General features: G+C 44.2%; 1 protein-coding gene across 2 annotated transcripts in view; it reads left to right on the forward strand.

Annotated features, from left to right (window-relative positions):
- KANSL1L (KAT8 regulatory NSL complex subunit 1 like) overlaps positions 1–17,072 on the forward strand; it is a 54,446-nt gene that overhangs the window by 15,792 nt on the left and 21,582 nt on the right. For both annotated transcript variants that reach the window (XM_082228085.1, XM_082228084.1), the window contains exons 7-11: positions 13,914–14,067; positions 14,460–14,558; positions 14,757–14,894; positions 15,351–15,475; positions 16,680–16,804. In XM_082228085.1, the coding sequence (XP_082084211.1) occupies positions 13,914–14,067; positions 14,460–14,558; positions 14,757–14,894; positions 15,351–15,475; positions 16,680–16,804 (641 nt within the window). The remainder of the gene's footprint in view (positions 1–13,913; positions 14,068–14,459; positions 14,559–14,756; positions 14,895–15,350; positions 15,476–16,679; positions 16,805–17,072) is intronic.

The raw sequence follows: 17,072 nt of genomic DNA on the forward strand, positions 1-17,072 counted from the left end.
TCTAAATTATTTTTCTTTGCTATCCAATGTCTCACCTGTATTGTCACCTGGATTTTCCCTTTGGGGGACAAAAGAACAGGAGAGAGAAGCAAGATATATTATGGATTAATTATACAATGAGTTTCATGTGACCATTTATATGAATCCAGAACTGAAAGCATCTTCCATCTTGTTGGGTCATATCCTTACCCAATTTTCTGGATGACAGCCCACCATGTATGGCAGTGAGGTCACTTTGACTTGACCAGTGGGCTGGGCTGTGTTAACAGGCCGCATTCTGCTTCATACTAGTTATATAGGTAAAGATTTTTTACAAATGGTTTAACACTTGAGAGTTAATGTGGAAGTATATAAGGAAAGAAAGCAGTGTAACTGAGCTGTGTTATTTGTTGCATTCAGACAACATGACTGAGCACTGAAATGGCTTTAAGAGGTCAGCTAGGCTGAAGTTACTAATCAAGAAAGGTTTTTGCGAGCAGAAATGATACGCCTCTTCAGATAAAAACAGTATCTTCACTTAGCTTCTACTGAGGCCAAGTGAGGCTAACATGAAATTACAGTCCACGCCCCCCAACCAACAAGGAAGTGCAATCTGATTTTACTACACGTGTCAGCATCATTAGTACAATACTATACTGCAACATGTGGAAGACAGGAGTGCCTGGTGTGCTCTGGTCCATGGGGTCACGAAGAGTCGGACACGACTAAACAACAACAACAACAATACTGCAACATGCTGCCTTGTTACTTTTGACAGCAAACTTCAGAATTCAGAAATGAAGCAGCAGTATTGTAGTCTGCTCTTTCCACCTAATACATATGTCTGGACAAAAACGGCAATTGAAAACTATCATACAGTGGTGCCTCGCAAGATGAAAAGAATCCGTTCTGTGATTCTCTTCGTCTAGCGGTTTTTTCGTCTTGCAAAGCAAGCCTATTGATGGATTAGCGGATTAGCGCTTTTAGCGGCTTATCTGCTGATCGGATCAGCTGATAAGCGGCTTAGTGGCTTGAAAAAAAGGGGGGAGGGGGAAAAACCCGCAGGAACTCGCAAGACATTGTCGTCTTGCGAAGCAAGCCCATAGGAAATTCGTTTTGCGAAGCACCTCCAAAACGGAAAACTCTTTCGTCTAGCGAGTTTTCCATCTTGCGAGGCATTCGTCTTGCGGGGCACCACTGTACTTTGCTAAATCTTATTTCTGTATAATGAATTCTTTGAAAAGCAGGACTTTGCATGCAAGTAAACCCTGTATTGAATACTACCGTAAATTTCGCTCCATAACACGCAGATTTTTCCTCCTAGAAAGTAAGGGGAAATGTCTGTGCGTGTTATGGAGCGAATGCCTACAGATGGCGGGGGAATCTGCTGCAGTCATAGAATCATAGAATCATAGAATCATAGAGTTGGAAGAGACCACAAGGGCCATCGAGTCCAACCCCCTGCCAAGCAGGAAACACCATCAGAGCACTCCTGACATATGGTTGTCAAGCCTCTGCTTAAAGACCTCCAAAGGAGGAGACTCCACCACACTCCTTGGCAGCAAATTCCACTGTCGAACAGCTCTTACTGTCAGGAAGTTCTTCCTAATGTTTAGGTGGAATCTTCTTTCTTGTAGTTTGGATCCATTGCTCCGTGTCCGCTTCTCCGGAGCAGCAGAAAACAACCTTTCTCCCTCCTCCATGTGACATCCTTTTATATATTTGAACATGGCTATCATATCACCCCTTAACCTCCTCTTCTCCAGGCTAAACATGCCCAGCTCCCTTAGCCGTTCCTCATAAGGCATCGTTTCCAGGCCTTTGACCATTTTGGTTGCCCTCCTCTGGACACGTTCCAGTTTGTCAGTGTCCTTCTTGAACTGTGGTGCCCAGAACTGGACACAGTACTCCAGGTGAGGTCTGACCAGAGCAGAATACAGTGGCACTATTACTTCCCTTGATCTAGATGCTATACTCCTATTGATGCAGCCCAGAATTGCATTGGCTTTTTTAGCTGCCGCGTCACACTGTTGGCTCATGTCAAGTTTGTGGTCAACCAAGACTCTTAGATCCTTTTCACATGTACTGCTCTCAAGCCAGGTGTCACCCATCTTGTATTTGTGCCTCTCATTTGTTTTGCCCAAGTGCAATACTTTACATTTCTCCTTGTTAAAATTCATCTTGTTTATTTTTGCCCAGTTCTCTAATCTGTCAAGGTCGTTTTGAAGTGTGATCCTGTCCTCTGGGGTGTTAGCCACCCCTCCCAGTTTGGTGTCATCTGCAAATTTGATCAGGATGCCCTTGAGTCCATCATCCAAGTCGTTGATAAAGATGTTGAATAAGACCGGGCCCAAGACAGAACCCTGTGGCACCCCACTAGTCACTCTTTTCCAGGATGAAGAGGAACCATTGATGAGCACCCTTTGGGTTCGGTCAGCCAGCCAGTTAGAAATCCACTGAGTGGTAGCATAGTCAAGACCGCATTTTACCAGCTTCTTTACAAGAATATCATGGGGCACCTTGTCAAATGCCTTGCTGAAATCAAGGTAGGCTACATCCACTGCGTTCCCTTCATCTACCAGGCTTGTAATTCTGTCAAAAAACGAGATCAGGTTATTCTGACATGACTTATTTTTCAGAAATCCATGCTGACTATTGGTGATCACAGCATTCCTTTCTATTTTTTTTTTTATAAAATTTTTATTAGTTTTACAAAAGTTTTTATAACAAACAAACATAAAAGAAAAACAAACAAACAAATATAATTTCAAAATATCCTTTCATAGACTTCTTTCCTCGGACTTCCCCATACCTCCCCTTTCTGCATCCTCATGTCCAAATTTTATAGCAACTTATAAATGTTCTTTCCCATCCTAATTCATCATAGTCCTTTCTTAATCTAATCTTATATTACTGCAACCCTTTCTCTCTGTAAAATCTCGACATTCTAAGCTTCATCAAGTTTATAATAGTTCTTAAGATAAATCTTGAATTTCTTCCAGTCTTCTTCCGCAGTCTCCTTTCCCTGGTCACGAATTCTGCTCGTCATTTCCGCCAATGTCATATAGTCAATCACTTTCATCTGCCATTCTTCCAAGGTGGGTAAATCTTGTGTCTTCCAATACTTTGCGATCAGTATTCTTGCTGCTGTTGTTGCATACATGAAAAAAGTTCTATCCTTTTTTGGCACCAATTGGCCGACAATGCCCAAGAGAAAGGCCTCTGGTTTCTTAAGGAAGGTATATTTAAATACCTTTTTCATTTCATTATATATCATCTCCCAGAAAGCCTTAATCTTCGGGCATGTCCACCAAAGATGATAAAAAGTACCTTCAGTTTCCTTACATTTCCAACATTTGTTATCAGGCAAATGGTAAATTTTTGCTAGCTTAACTGGGGTCATGTACCACCTATAGACCATTTTCATAACATTTTCCTTTAAAGCACTACATGCCGTAAATTTAATACCAGTGTTCCACAACCTTTCCCAGTCAGCAGACATAATATTATGACCAATATCCTGTGCCCACTTAATCATAACTGATTTAACTGTTTCATCTTGTGTATTCCATTTCAACAGCAAGTTATACATTCTTGACAAGTTCTTAGTATTGGGTTCTAACAGTTCTGTCTCAAGTTTTGATTTTCCCACCTGGAAGCCAATTTTCCTGTCTTGTTTGAAAACCTCCATTATTTGATAGTAGTGGAGCCAATCTTGTACTTTTGGTTTTAGTTTTTCATGGCTCTTTAATTTCAGTTTCTCTCCATCCTGTTCTAAGATCTCACAATACTTTGGCCATCCGTCCTCCATATTAACTTTCTTGTGGGCCTTAGCCTCTAAGGGTGACTGCCAGTGGTTCTGAGATCACATCTGCCAGTTCTTTTAATACTCTTGGATGCAGTTCATCTGGCCCTGGAGACTTGAATACATCTAAACTAGCCAAATATTCTTGTACTATCTCCTTAGTTATTCTGGGCTGTGTTTCCTTTGCTGAATCATTTGCTCCAAATTCTTCAGGTCGGGCATTGTTTTCTTTATCGGAGAAGACTGAGGCAAAGAAGGCATTGAGTAGTTCAGCCCTTTCTGTGTCCCCTGTTTGCATTTCACCATCTTCTCCTCTGAGTGACCCCATTGTTTCTTTGTTCTTCCTTATGCTACGAACATACCCATAAAAGCCTTTTTTGTTGCTTTTAACCTCTCTAGCAAGCCTGAGTTCATTCTGTGCTTTAGCTTTTCTGACTTTGTGTCTACACGTGCTGGCTATTTGTTAAAAGTTTTTTAGATAGCCACCCTGGCTTCTTTAGGCACCTTCCATGTTTCCGTCTCATTGGTATTGCCTGACGTTGTGCTTTTAGTATCTCCCTCTTAACAAACTCCCAGCCATCATGAACTCCCTTTCCTTTTAGTATTGTTGTCCATGGGATCTCACCCAGCACTTCCCTAAGTTTTATGAAGTTGACTTTCTTAAAGTCAAGAAATTGAGTCCTAGTATGCTTGGCTACTCCTTTCCGCTGTATAGTAAACTTCAGAAGAGCATGATCACTCGCGCCTAATGATCCTTCCACTTCTACCCCACTAACCAGGTCATCAACATTGGTTAGGACCAGATCTAAAATGGCTGTTCCTCTTGTTGCTTCTCCCACTTTCTGGACAATGAAGTTGTCTGCAAGGCCAGTGAGGAATCTGTTTGACCTTATGCTCTTGGCTGAGTTTGACGTCCAACAAATATCCGGGTAATTGAAGTCCCCCATTACTACTATCTCCCTTCCTTTTGCATGCTTGGCCATCTGTTCTAGGAAGGCATCATCTATGTCCTCCGTTTGGCTTGGGGATCTATAGTAAACTCCCACAATGAGGTCTCTGTTATTCTTCTCTCCCTTAATTTTGACCCAAATGCTCTCACTTTGGCTTTGAGGATCTAAATCTTGGATCTCTTCACAGGTATACACATCCCTGACATATAACGCCACTCCTCCTCCTTTCTTGTCTGGTCTGTTTCTCTGAAATAGATTGTATCCCCCCATTATTACATTCCAATCGTGGGACTTATCGCACCAGGTTTCAGCAATGCCTATTATGTCATATTTAGTTTGCTGTACCAAGAGCTCAAGCTCATCTTGTTTATTTCCCATGCTTTGCGCATTAGTGTACAGACATTGAAGTCCATTAATCATTCCCCCGTGTCTCTTATTTAAGGATTTTTTACTCCCACCACTAGGTCCGCGTGCTGTTTGCTCCATTTGGTCTATGACATTTGGATGATCCTCTTCATTAATTGATAGACTCCTACCTTCAGGAGCACTGTCTCCCTCCCCCACATTAGTCAGTTTAAAGCCCTCCTGATGAGGTTTCTGAGATTTTTTGCAAAAACATTTCTCCCAACCGTTGTGAGATGCAGCCCATCACTTGCCAGAAGTCCATCTTCAAGAAACTGCAGTCCGTGATCTAAGAATCCAAACCGTTCCTGTTTACACCATTTGCGAAGCCAGCTGTTCACTTCCACTATTTTCCCCTCTCTCCCTGGGCCACGTCGTTCAACTGGGAGGACAGATGAGATGACAATTTGTGCATTTAGTTGCTTCAATTTCCTGCCGAGAGCCTCGTAGTCTCTTTTGATCTTCTGGAGGCTATTGCTTGCAGTGTCGTTGGTTCCCACATGAACCAAGAGGAAGGGGTATTTGTCAGTGGGTTTTATGATTCCTTGCAGTCGTTCAGTTACATCTTGGATCTTAGCCCCGGGGAGACAGCACACTTCCCGAGACATCTTGTCAGGCCCACAGATCACTGCTTCTGTTCCCCTCAGTAGGGAATCCCCTATCACCACTACACGCCTCCTCTTGGGTTTGGTCGGGGTTCTTCCGTGAGCTGTCCGTTCCAAGGTCGCCTGCACATTCCCTGAGGACTGACTTTGCTGCTCGTCTTCATATACCTGATCGACTGTAATGAGGGAGAGATCCTCAAATGGAGTCTGCTCTTCGTCTTCCATGCTAGGGGAGAGGACCTCAAAGCGATTGTGTATTTCTAAGCAATCAGAGTGAACCCTGGGCCTCCTACTTCTTTGAGTCACGTTTCTCCATATATCTGGCTCCTGTGTTGGTGAACTAGACTCCTTCTCAGGGGAGTCCCCTGTCTCCTCCTTGGTGGAGACGGTGTGCTCTGTTGCTTCCAAGAAGAGCTCCAGCTCTCTAATTCTTTGGAGCGTAGCTACACGTTCCTCCAGTTGCTGGACTTTGTCTTTTAAGAGGGCAATCAACATGCAATTGCTGCAGGTAAAGCTGCCTGCAACCTTTGGCAAGATGGCAAACATTGCGCAGGAATCGCAGGCGACTGCAGCTGTTCCCTCCCCTTCCATCTTGAGATCGTGTCGTTGGGGTTGGCTACAGAGGTCCTCCATCATAAAAAGCTTGAAGACAGGACAAATAACTTCCCTCACACAAAAAAACACCTAGATCTCCCTCAACAAACGTTTGAGACTAGCTCCCCTAAATCTAAAAGATGGGTCTAACTGCGCGCGCCGCTAGGCGCGCGCCGCTGCCCTACAAACTCTGATAAGTTCCTCCCACAGCTAATCCCCTGCCTCAACAGTAACCCTGCCCCCTCTGACCTTTACACAGGGAAAACAGCTAATCAGCCTCCAAGAAACACACAGACACAAGAAAACCCTTTTTGCTCCTTCTTCAACTGATGCCCTACAAACTCTGATAAGCTCCTCCCACAGCTAATCCCCTGCCTCAACAGAAACCCTGCCCCCTCTGACCTTTACACAGGGAAAACAGCTAATCAGCCACCAAGAAACACACAGACACAAGAAAACCCTTTTTGCTCCTTCTTCAACTGATGCCCTGCAAACTCTGATAAGCTCCTCCCACAGCTAATCCCCTGCCTCAACAGAAACCCTGCCCCCTCTGACCTTTACACAGGGAAAACAGCTAATCAGCCTCAAAGAAACACACAGACACAAGAAAGCCCTTTTTGCTCCTTCTTCAACTGATGCCCTACAAACTCTGATAAGCTCCTCCCACAGCTAATCCCCTGCCTCAACAGAAACCCTGCCCCCTCTGACCTTTACACAGGGAAAACAGCTAATCAGCCTCAAAGAAACACACAGACACAAGAAAACCCTTTTTGCTCCTTCTTCAACTGATGCCCTACAAACTCTGATAAGCTCCTCCCACAGCTAATCCCCTGCCTCAACAGAAACCCTGCCCCCTCTGACCTTTACACAGGGAAAACAGCTAATCAGCCTCAAAGAAACACACAGACACAAGAAAACCCTTTTTGCTCCTTCTTCAACTGATGCCCTACAAACTCGTGAGCAGTCCGTGGCTCACTTTGAAACAGCAAAGTGGGTGTAAGCGGCTCCTGTCAGCTAGCGGAGCCGGGGAGGAGGGAGAGAAGCAGAGCAGGAGTTGGCTGCTTTAAAACAACCCCTGCTCTCTGTCCCTGCCTGCAGTTTTTTGCTGTCCGATTTTGGATTAGGCACTGTAGGGGCTGTGTGTGTGTGTGTGTGTGTGTGTGTGTGTGTGTGTGTGTGCTTGAGCTATCGTTCTCCTCCTCCTGCTTCCCCTTCACCCTCCCTGCGCCCCTGCGACTTTAGAATCCACACTCTGTGTGTCTGTGTGCGTGTGAGGGCTGCTTCTCCCCTTGCTTCCCGTTCACTCTCCCTGCGACTTTAGAATCCACACTCTGTGTGTCTGTGTGTGCGTGAGGGCTGCTTCTCCCCTTGCTTCCCGTTCACTCTCCCTGCGACTTTAGAATCCACACTCTGTGTGTCTGTGTGTGTGAGAGGGCTGTTTCTCCCCTTGCTTCCCGTTCACTCTCCCTGCGACTTTAGAATCGACACTCTGTGTGTGTGTGTGTGTGTGTGGGCTGCTTCTCCCCTTGCTTCCCATTCACTCTCCCTGCGACTTTAGAATCGACACTCTGTGTGTGTGTGTCTGTGTGTGTGTGTGAGGGCTGCTTCTCCCCTTGCTTCCCGTTCACTTTCCCTGCGCCCCTGCGACTTTAGAATTGACACTCTGTGTGTCTCTGTGTGTGTGAGGGCTCCTTCTCCTCTTGCTTCCCGTTCACTCTCTCTGCGCCCCTGCACTCTCCCTGCGCCCCTGTGACTTTAGAATTGACACTTTGTGTGTCTCTCTGTGTGTGAGGGCTCCTTCTCCTCTTGCTTCCCGTTCACTCTCTCTGCGCCCCTGCGCTCTCCCTGCACCCCTGTGACTTTAGAATTGACACTCTGCGTGTCTCTCTGTGTGTGAGGGCTCCTTCTCCTTCTCTTGCTTCCCGTTCACTCTCCCAGCGACCCTGCGACTTCCAGCGCCCTGCGACTTTAGGGCCAGTTCTCTGTGTGTGTGTGTGTGTGTGTGTTGACCTTACTGCGCTTGTTGGAGGAGAGTGTTGGTCGCAATTTTTCTTGATTTGTCTCAGAGTGGTTACTATCGTGGTTTCCTTGCTGGGGAGGAGGGAGAGACGCAGAGCCTGCTTGTTTTAAAGGAGCAAAGCCGGAGAGGAGCCTCTTCTGCATTATTAGCAGCATCCTTCTCCACACACCCCACGTGTGCTCCTTGTCCCTTGAGTGCTTTTCCTTCCCTCCCCACTTAAAACGTGGTTTCAAAGCACGGATCCACATGGATCCTCAGGATTTTTGCACTGGGTCACCCCAAATTCACCATCAGATCACATAGCATGTCCATGGCTACAGCCTGCACCAAAAAATACACGCACCCACTGTTTCATGGGGCCGCAATGGCGCAAAAACGTGGTTACAAAGCATGGATCCACATGGATCCTCAGGATTTTTGCATTGGGCTACCCCAAACCCACCGTCAGATCACATGTCTGTGGCCACAGCATGAACCACAAAAATCATACATCCACTGTTTCGCTTAGAATATTTTTTTCTTGTTTTCCTCCTCTAAAAACTATGTGCGTGTTATGGTCAGGTGCGTGTTATAGAGCGAAAAATACGGTAAGTTGTTTGCTACGGAAGCAATGACAAGCTTAAGTTGGATGTCTCCAAGAGCTGTTGTAAGACACAGAGAAGGAAAATTCCAAAACAACTCTCAGTTGCATTTGGGCTTCAGAAGTCTGGGAACACATGATCTAAGTTACAGAGAGCTACTCTTGCTGCCATCAAAAACTTGTAATTGCTAGCTGTTTTCCGAGTCATAGCCAAAGGTCTTAGTAATTTGGGAGTTTATTGAAGATTGAGTTACGTGTTTGTTTTGTGTGTGTGTGTTAAACACACATTTACGTATATGTAGCCATAAATAGATGTATTTGTATGTATGTAAATGTAACTGTTTAAGCCATCCAAGCTCTTAGAGACATGACAGAATCTTCATACAAAATACATTTTGTTTGTACAATAAAACAAATAAAACATTTCATATATGAGTTTCTTAGGAGTCAGAGGCCTAAAACTAATAGTTCAAAATCTCTCATATCAAATTAATGTATCTGTTCTAGTTTCAGAGTCTGGTAAAGGTGATGAGAGCATAAAGATCCCCCCCCCCCCAAACACTTACTTCTGAGGAAGTATGTTGCCATCTAAATCTGCTGGGGGTTTTTGGACTATTTATTTAATCACAAAACCTTACACAACTGGCAGTGCTCAAGTTTAAAGGAAATTGAAAAGCTGTATCTTCTCTTTGTCTTTTTTTAAAAAAGATTTTTGCTGTTCCAAGCTAGCTTAGTTTTCCTCTTCATAGGCTCAGAAGTGCCTTAAGCTGATCTGTGTTAAATTAAGATTCGACCTAGCATAAACAACTGCAAAGTACCTGAACTGAAATAAATATTTAATTTGGAAAATTCTGCTTTGCTGCTGTTTTTGCAAATGATCTTAAAACTTAAAATCTTAAAACTTTTAAAACAAAATATAGCATATTGCGTGTATAGAATCATAGAGTTGGAATAGACCACAAGGGCCATCGAGTCCAACCCCCTGCCAAGCAGGAAACACCATCAAAGCACTCCTGAAATATGGTTGTCAAGCCTCTGCTTAAAGACCTCCAAAGTAGGAGACTCCACCACACTCCTTGGCAGCAAATTCCACTGTCAAACAGCTCTTACTGTCAGGAAGTTCTTCCTAATGTTTAGGTGGAATCTTCTTTCTTGTACTGTGGTGCCTCGCAAGAGGAAATTAATTCGTTCCGCAAGTTTTTTCTTCTTGGGAGTTTTTTGTCTTGCGATGCACGGTTTCCCATAGGAATGCATTGAAAATCAATTAATGCGTTCCTAGGGAAACCACCTTCAGACCAGGTCCGGGGACAGTCTGTCCCCCGACTTCTTCTGAAGGCTGGGGAGGGGGGACAAGGGCTTTTCTTTACACTGCCAGCCTTCAGAAGGCTGTTCTGAAGGCTGGCGGTGGGAAAAAAAGCCCTTCTTCCCACCTCCCGCCCCGCAAGCTCCGGGCGGCCGTTCTTCGGGTGACAGGCTGCCGCCCCAAGCCTCGCTCACCCGGCGGGACCTCCTGCCGGGTGTGCGAGGCTTGCAGACACTCGCCCAAAGCAAGGGAAGCTCTCCGAAGGGCTCCCCGTGCTTCGGGTGACAGGCTGCCGCCCCAAGCCTCGCGCACCCGGCGGGACCTCCTGCCGGGCGCGCGAGGCTTGCAGGTATTCGCCCAAAGCAAGGGGAGCTCTCCGAAGGGCTCCCCGTGCTTCGGGTGACAGGCTGCCGCCCCAAGCCTCGTGCACCCGGCAGGACCTCCTGCCGGGCGCGCGAGGCTTGCAGACACTCGCCCAAAGCAAGGGGAGCTCTCCGAAGGGCTCCCCGTGCTTCGGGTGACAGGCTGCCGCCCCAAGCCTCGCGCACCCGGCGGGACCTCCTGCCGGGCGCGCGAGGCTTGCAGACACTCGCCCAAAGCAAGGGGAGCTCTCCGAAGGGCTCCCCGTGCTTCGGGTGACAGGCTGCCGCCCCAAGCCTCGCGCACCCAGCGGGACCTCCTGCCGGGCACGCGAGGCTTGCAGGCATTCGCCCAAAGCAAGGGGAGCTCTCCGAAGGGCTCCCCGTGCTTCGGGTGACAGGCTGCCGCCCCAAGCCTCGCGCACCCGGCGGGACCTCCCGCCGGGTGCGCGAGGCTTGCAGACACTCGCCCAAAGATTTTAAAATGCTGGGGGTCGGGAGCGAAGCGTTCGCTGCCAACCCCCAGCATTTTAAGATCGCCCGGGGCAGCGAAGTCTCCGCTGTCCCGGGAAGGCAGGGGGGGGGGGGAGAGCAAAGACTTTTGCCTCCCGCCGGCCTTCAGAAGAGGTCCAGGACCTCTTCTGAAGGCCGGCTGTGGGCGAAAGTATTTGCTCCCGACCGCCAGCAATTTAAAACAGGTCCCCGGAGATTTCCCCATGGGCTTTCGTCTTGTGAAGCAAGCCCATAGGGAAATTCGTCTTGCGAAGCGCCTCCAAAACAGAAAACCCTTTCGTCTTGCGGGTTTTCCGTCTTGCGAGGCATTCGTCTTGCGGGGTACCACTGTAGTTTGGATCCATTGCTCCGTGTCCGCTTCTCTGGAGCAGCAGAAAACAACCTTTCTCCCTCCTCTATATGACATCCTTTTATATATTTGAACATGGCTATCATATCACCCCTTAACCACCTCTTCTCCAGGCTAAACATGCCCAGCTCCCTTAGCCGTTCCTCATAAGGCATCGTTTCCAGGCCTTTGACCATTTTGGTTGCCCTCCTCTGGACACGTTCCAGTTTGTCAGTGTCCTTCTTGAACTGTGGTGCCCAGAACTGGACACAGTACTCCAGGTGAGGTCTGACCAGAGCAGAATACAGTGGCACTATTACTTCCCTTGATCTAGATGCTATACTCCTATTGATGCAGCCCAGAATTGCATTGGCTTTTTTAGCTGCCGCGTCACACTGTTGGCTCATGTCAAGTTTGTGGTCAACCAAGACTCCTAGACCCTTTTCACATGTACTGTTCTCAAGCCAGGTATCACCCATCTTGTATTTGTGCCTCTCATTTTTTTTGCCCAAGTAAAGCAAGAGGAATGGAAACCTTCACAAAAATAAGTATATTCCTCCTACAGTAACATTTCACTAATCAGGTTTTTATTTCCCTAAATATAGCAATATGATATTCATAAGAATAGTTTTCTCAGGAAAAAGGAAAGAAAAGAAAAAGGTCAGAGCCAGTGATTGAAGCTAAAAATGTTATGTCCCAATAAAACTTTGTCTTCACCTAAAGGGGGGGGGGAGTAACTTTCACCTGTTTAAAATAAAGCAGGGTCGTACCCAATGCTGGCTGTTTACTAGCAGGACAGGAGAGAGAGGCATTTTTGCAGGTTCCATCTCCCTTGTCCTCCAAAGGATCCCTTTTCAATATTGTTTGCATTTCTATTTAAAAGCTAAAGGTTGCAATTTCAGCTGGCTGAAGATCTTTCATTGCAGTCAGAAGTAAGCACCACTGAGTTCAGTGAACCTTGCATCCAGGAAACTATCGTGCTTATCCTCTTTTAAAATTCTTTTATTGATTTTTCAAAATAACGTGAGTGGTAATCTGTGAAAAAGGGTGCCATATCACTATAAAGTTAGTATCTTCTCCTTTTCTGACTAATGCCTTGACTTCCTTTGTTAATTTTTTAGAGACTGCCAATGTCCATGCTTTCTATTTCCACTGTGATAATTCCAAATGTTCTAGGGACTTTCAGTTTTGAGCAATAGGTTGTCTAGTAGCTATCAAAAGGAAGGTGATTAGTTCTTTATTTAAGGATGATAGCAGTATCATCTTTAAAACTTGATAGCAGAACCAAGGTTGTGGTGCAAATAACATTTTGGTTTGTAATCTAGCCAACCTCATTAACAGAATTGTTCCAAAATAGTTGCAGTTTTTCACATGCCCACCACGTATGAATAGTTGTTCTCCTTACACTTTCTCCAACAGAGAAATGGTTTACTGATGTAGTTGCACCTCAGAGGGGTCTATGTAAGACACTGAGAGTGTTTTCTTTTACACATGTAGATACTGATTTTTTTAGCCCACAAGCTTTGCCAATCTGCCCCTTCATATTATGGTTTCTAAATCTGATTCCCAAGTATGTTTTATTAAATTTGTTTGGCCCAATTGTATGTCATGTACTATTTTGTAATTATTGATAAAACATGTTCAGATTTTGCATTAGTATTCATAATTAGAATTTCAAATGGAGTTAGAGGCATAGAAGCATATGCGATAACTGTTGGACTTCCCAAAAAGTGTGTAATTTGATGCATATTCAGCCAATTCCCGATGTTTTGTCTAGCTTTACATATTGATTGTTCTTATGTTCTCCTTTATTTAAAAGTTTCTTGAGCTGTCATGCTGATCCTAATAAATTTGGTATTGTGCTGCTCTTTGATAAGTGTGCAAGCTCACACATAGTATTTAGGGATGTGGGTTGTGGCTTTGTGAAATGTAACTTCAAAATTTGACACATTCTATATGACAAGTAGAATAAATTGGAGCATGCCCAATATATTTGCCTGCAGGTTGATGTTAGGTGACTTTAAAAGGAGAAATTCATGGAGGATAAAACTAACAGTCATTATTAGTCATGATGGGGGAGCAACAGCAGGAGGGGATAATTGCTTTCATGGTATTTCTCTTGTAAACAGAGAACGGAAGTTAAGAAAAATATTACAGATTTAATTTAGTAAACAGATGGGTAGCCGTGTTGGTCTGCCATAGTCAAAATAAAAAAATTTCTTCCTGTAGCACCTTAAAGACCAACTAAGTTAGTTCTTGGTATAAGCTTTCGTGTGCATGCACACTTCTTCAGATAAGAAGTGTGCATGCACACGAATAATTTAGTAAAGTCAGGGATAAACTGGCTGAAGAATACCTATCTCTGGAGCAGTAGTCCTGCTGTCTTCTCCAGCTTGAACTTCAATCTGTTGACACGGTTTGCTTTAGAATGTGAACAAGCTTTAAAAAGTTTTAAATCTGTGTGCCACCTTACAGGCTATGCAACTGAGAGGTGCCTTGTTTAATACAGAAGAGGTGGTTCCAGCCTCCATGTGGAGTGCATATGAATTGAGCACCAAGCCCAGGACACAAAAACAACTCATGTTAGAATTGGACACCTCATTCCATCCCGTCTTATCATTTCCTTCTGGTAAGTGGTTGCTTGCTATCATATGTACAGCAGAACATCCCTTTTATTGACTATTTTATTATTATGCTGTATTTTCTGCATTCCTCCAAGGAGCTCAAGGCAGTGTCAGAGCTCCCCTGCCCCCATTTTGTTCTTGTAAGTACTCTGTGAGGCAGTTAAGATTAAGAGAAACAGTAACTGTCACTAGGGGAGCTTCATGGTTTTGTACACTCCACTTAGCATTTTCTCCACAAAACTACTGGCACTTACATAGTGGAGAGTAGGCCAGACTTCATGAATTAGCCTTTGAAAATAGGCATGCAATGCACATGTAAGTGAATAGATTTTGGGGATAGTAGATTGCAATTAGATGATTTATATTTCTTTACCTAGATTGAATCTCTATTTTTCAGACACTTCTCTTCATGTACACTTTAAGACACTGCTCAAGAATTATGAGGTCAAAGGTGAATCTGCCCTTGGTTTAGAGTTAAAAATGTCTCCATCAAATGGTATGCAGTACATAATTTTGACTTTTTTTGTTTCAAAATTTATTATTTGACATTGTTTTGTTGATTTTTCTCCACTGTACTTTTTTTTTAACTGATGGGGATGAATTTTTACATTGTAATTTAAAGTGCAAATAGAAAAAATAGCCTTCCTTTAAACTGAGAAGAAACAATAGTAAGATAGTGTTTATTTTGTTGTAGAATATTTTCATTATAAAGGTCCTCCTCAACAGTGGATCTGTGGATTTGAATCCAGTTTCAAACATCAGACTGTGTCAGAAGCATCTGAACAGCTGCTAGAGGGAAGAAAGAAAAGACATTTAAGTGAGACAGTGATTGGTAAGTTGCCTTAGCTATCAGGAGGTTAGGTAAATGACAAGTCCCCAGCATACTGTCCACTTCTGTCCACAAGAAGAAAGTAGCTGTTTGCAGTGCAATCCTATACATCTCGATTCAGAAGTAAGTCCCATTAAGTTCACTCGGACTTGCTCAGAGGGAAGTGTGTATAGGATTACAGCCTCAAATGGATGTTTTGTCAAACTCTTGAGGATTGCATTCCAGCTGTAGAAACCATGTGGTACTGTGGAGAATAACGATGTTTGCATTTATACAGATAAGACTCTCTTAACAGTTTCATTGTCACTTCTTGCTATGTTCCATTTACTTTTATTATAACATCATGTGGAGCAGCTAAGTCGTAATTGTTGTAGTTGTTCAGAAATATTGTTCATTACATACAACTTCATTTTCTGAAAGATAAAGGACTCTTCCCCTTTTCTTTCTTTTGTGTGGCAGGAGAAAGTAGTAAGAGATGTGAAGCATTTTCCTTTCAACACGCAGAACCAGAATCCCAGAGTCCTTTTACAGGAGCAGCCAATGGAGACATGATGTCTAGATCAAGTCATAGTATATCAACACAGGTATGCTAAAATTATTGTACTGGAAGATTAGCAGTCTAGACCAACCTTCTCCCACCTGGTGCCCTTCATATATTTTTTTTAATTGGAGCTCCCATCATCCTGGCCATTGACGATACTGGCTGGGTGTCAGGAGTCAGGTAGGGTGAGTCTGGTCTAGAGGAGCTGATCTGCTTCAGATGTGTTGCATAGTATAAATTACTCTCTCAACAGCTAAATCAGTATGCAAATCCTGGCAGGTGGAGAACAATACAGATGTGCCCCCAAGCAGCTCCAGCTCCAGCATGGTCCCTGTTCACATGAAAGCCATGATACATGATAAGACCATGTTGGCGAAGTCCGATGGATAACAACTAAAGGGTGCCAAGTTGAGGGTTGTTGCTGTCTCAGCACCATCCTTTGGCTTCCTGCACTGCACTGGCTATGGAGTCAGCAGTAGGAGCATGTCTCCTGAGGAATGTAGCAAAGGAACATATTCCAGAGACACTCTGTACCATAACTGGAGATATTAGGGACAATATAAGGGATAAAAGTTGTACTTTAAAAAGGAGTTAGGACCCTTGTTCATTTATAGGATACCTTGCCCTTCAGTAAAAAAAACTCTGAGCGGCTTACCAAAACCAGCTCTAAGACAGTCATTGCCCTCAGGCTCACAGGCTAAAAAGACTTGATAGAAGAGGAAAGGACTAGGAGGAAGAAGCAAGTTCCAGCACTAATTCTTAAAGTTACAGCTGACATCAGTGACATTTCAGGCTGTCTTGTCCTTGTCCATCCTTCCCATGAATCACTTTTTCCACTAGACCAGATGTAGGAGCAAAGCTGGTGGTGATGTCTAGGTAAGGAGGAAAGGGCAGCTCTGGTACACAGTTTTTCTCTTGAAAAGGAGACTTGATGGCAGTTAAGACTCCTCACACAGGAGGGCACTCGATGGATTTACAACAAAGCCAATCAAAAACATTTTACCTCTGGCTTTGATAATTTAGTATATCAGTTTGTATTTCCATGAATTAATGATTATATATTAGTTTTAAACCAGAGCTTGTTTATAATACTGACATTTTTCTGTTGGGATATAGTTTCAAAAATTTCTGATCAGCTTTGAGTATTAAAGATGGTTTTCTAGCGAGTTCTGTGCACTTAAGTTTACTTTTGACTTTGAGTGTCCATTTAATGACATCCAATGTATAATGTTATGATTTTTGCACAGCTCAATTCAAGACGTAGACTGAGAAGTGAGAGCTCCTATGATATAGATAATATTGTTATACCTATGTCACTCGTGGCACCGTCCAAGCTGGAGAAACTGCAGTATAAAGAAATTCTCACTCCAAGGTACAGTTAATTTGTGTCCATTCATAAGACAGTGTGAAGCTATATTTTGCTAGGGCCATACTCAACCTTAAAAGTACATTTGAGCCAGACTAGGAGGCCAAATTGCAATTGTTTCTTATCTCTAGAAAAACACATATTTTGATGATGTGGGGAGGAGGTAACTCAAAAGGGCAAAGGACAGCTTTCTTTTGCCACTTTCTTCTGCAGCAATGAAACTGCCACAATGCATCAGAACAGCCCAGGTGTACGCTGGCATACATGTCTGAGC

Source organism: Podarcis vaucheri (genome assembly GCF_965113315.1).
Source record: "Podarcis vaucheri genome assembly, chromosome: 1".
NCBI classification, from domain to species: domain Eukaryota; kingdom Metazoa; phylum Chordata; class Lepidosauria; order Squamata; family Lacertidae; genus Podarcis; species Podarcis vaucheri.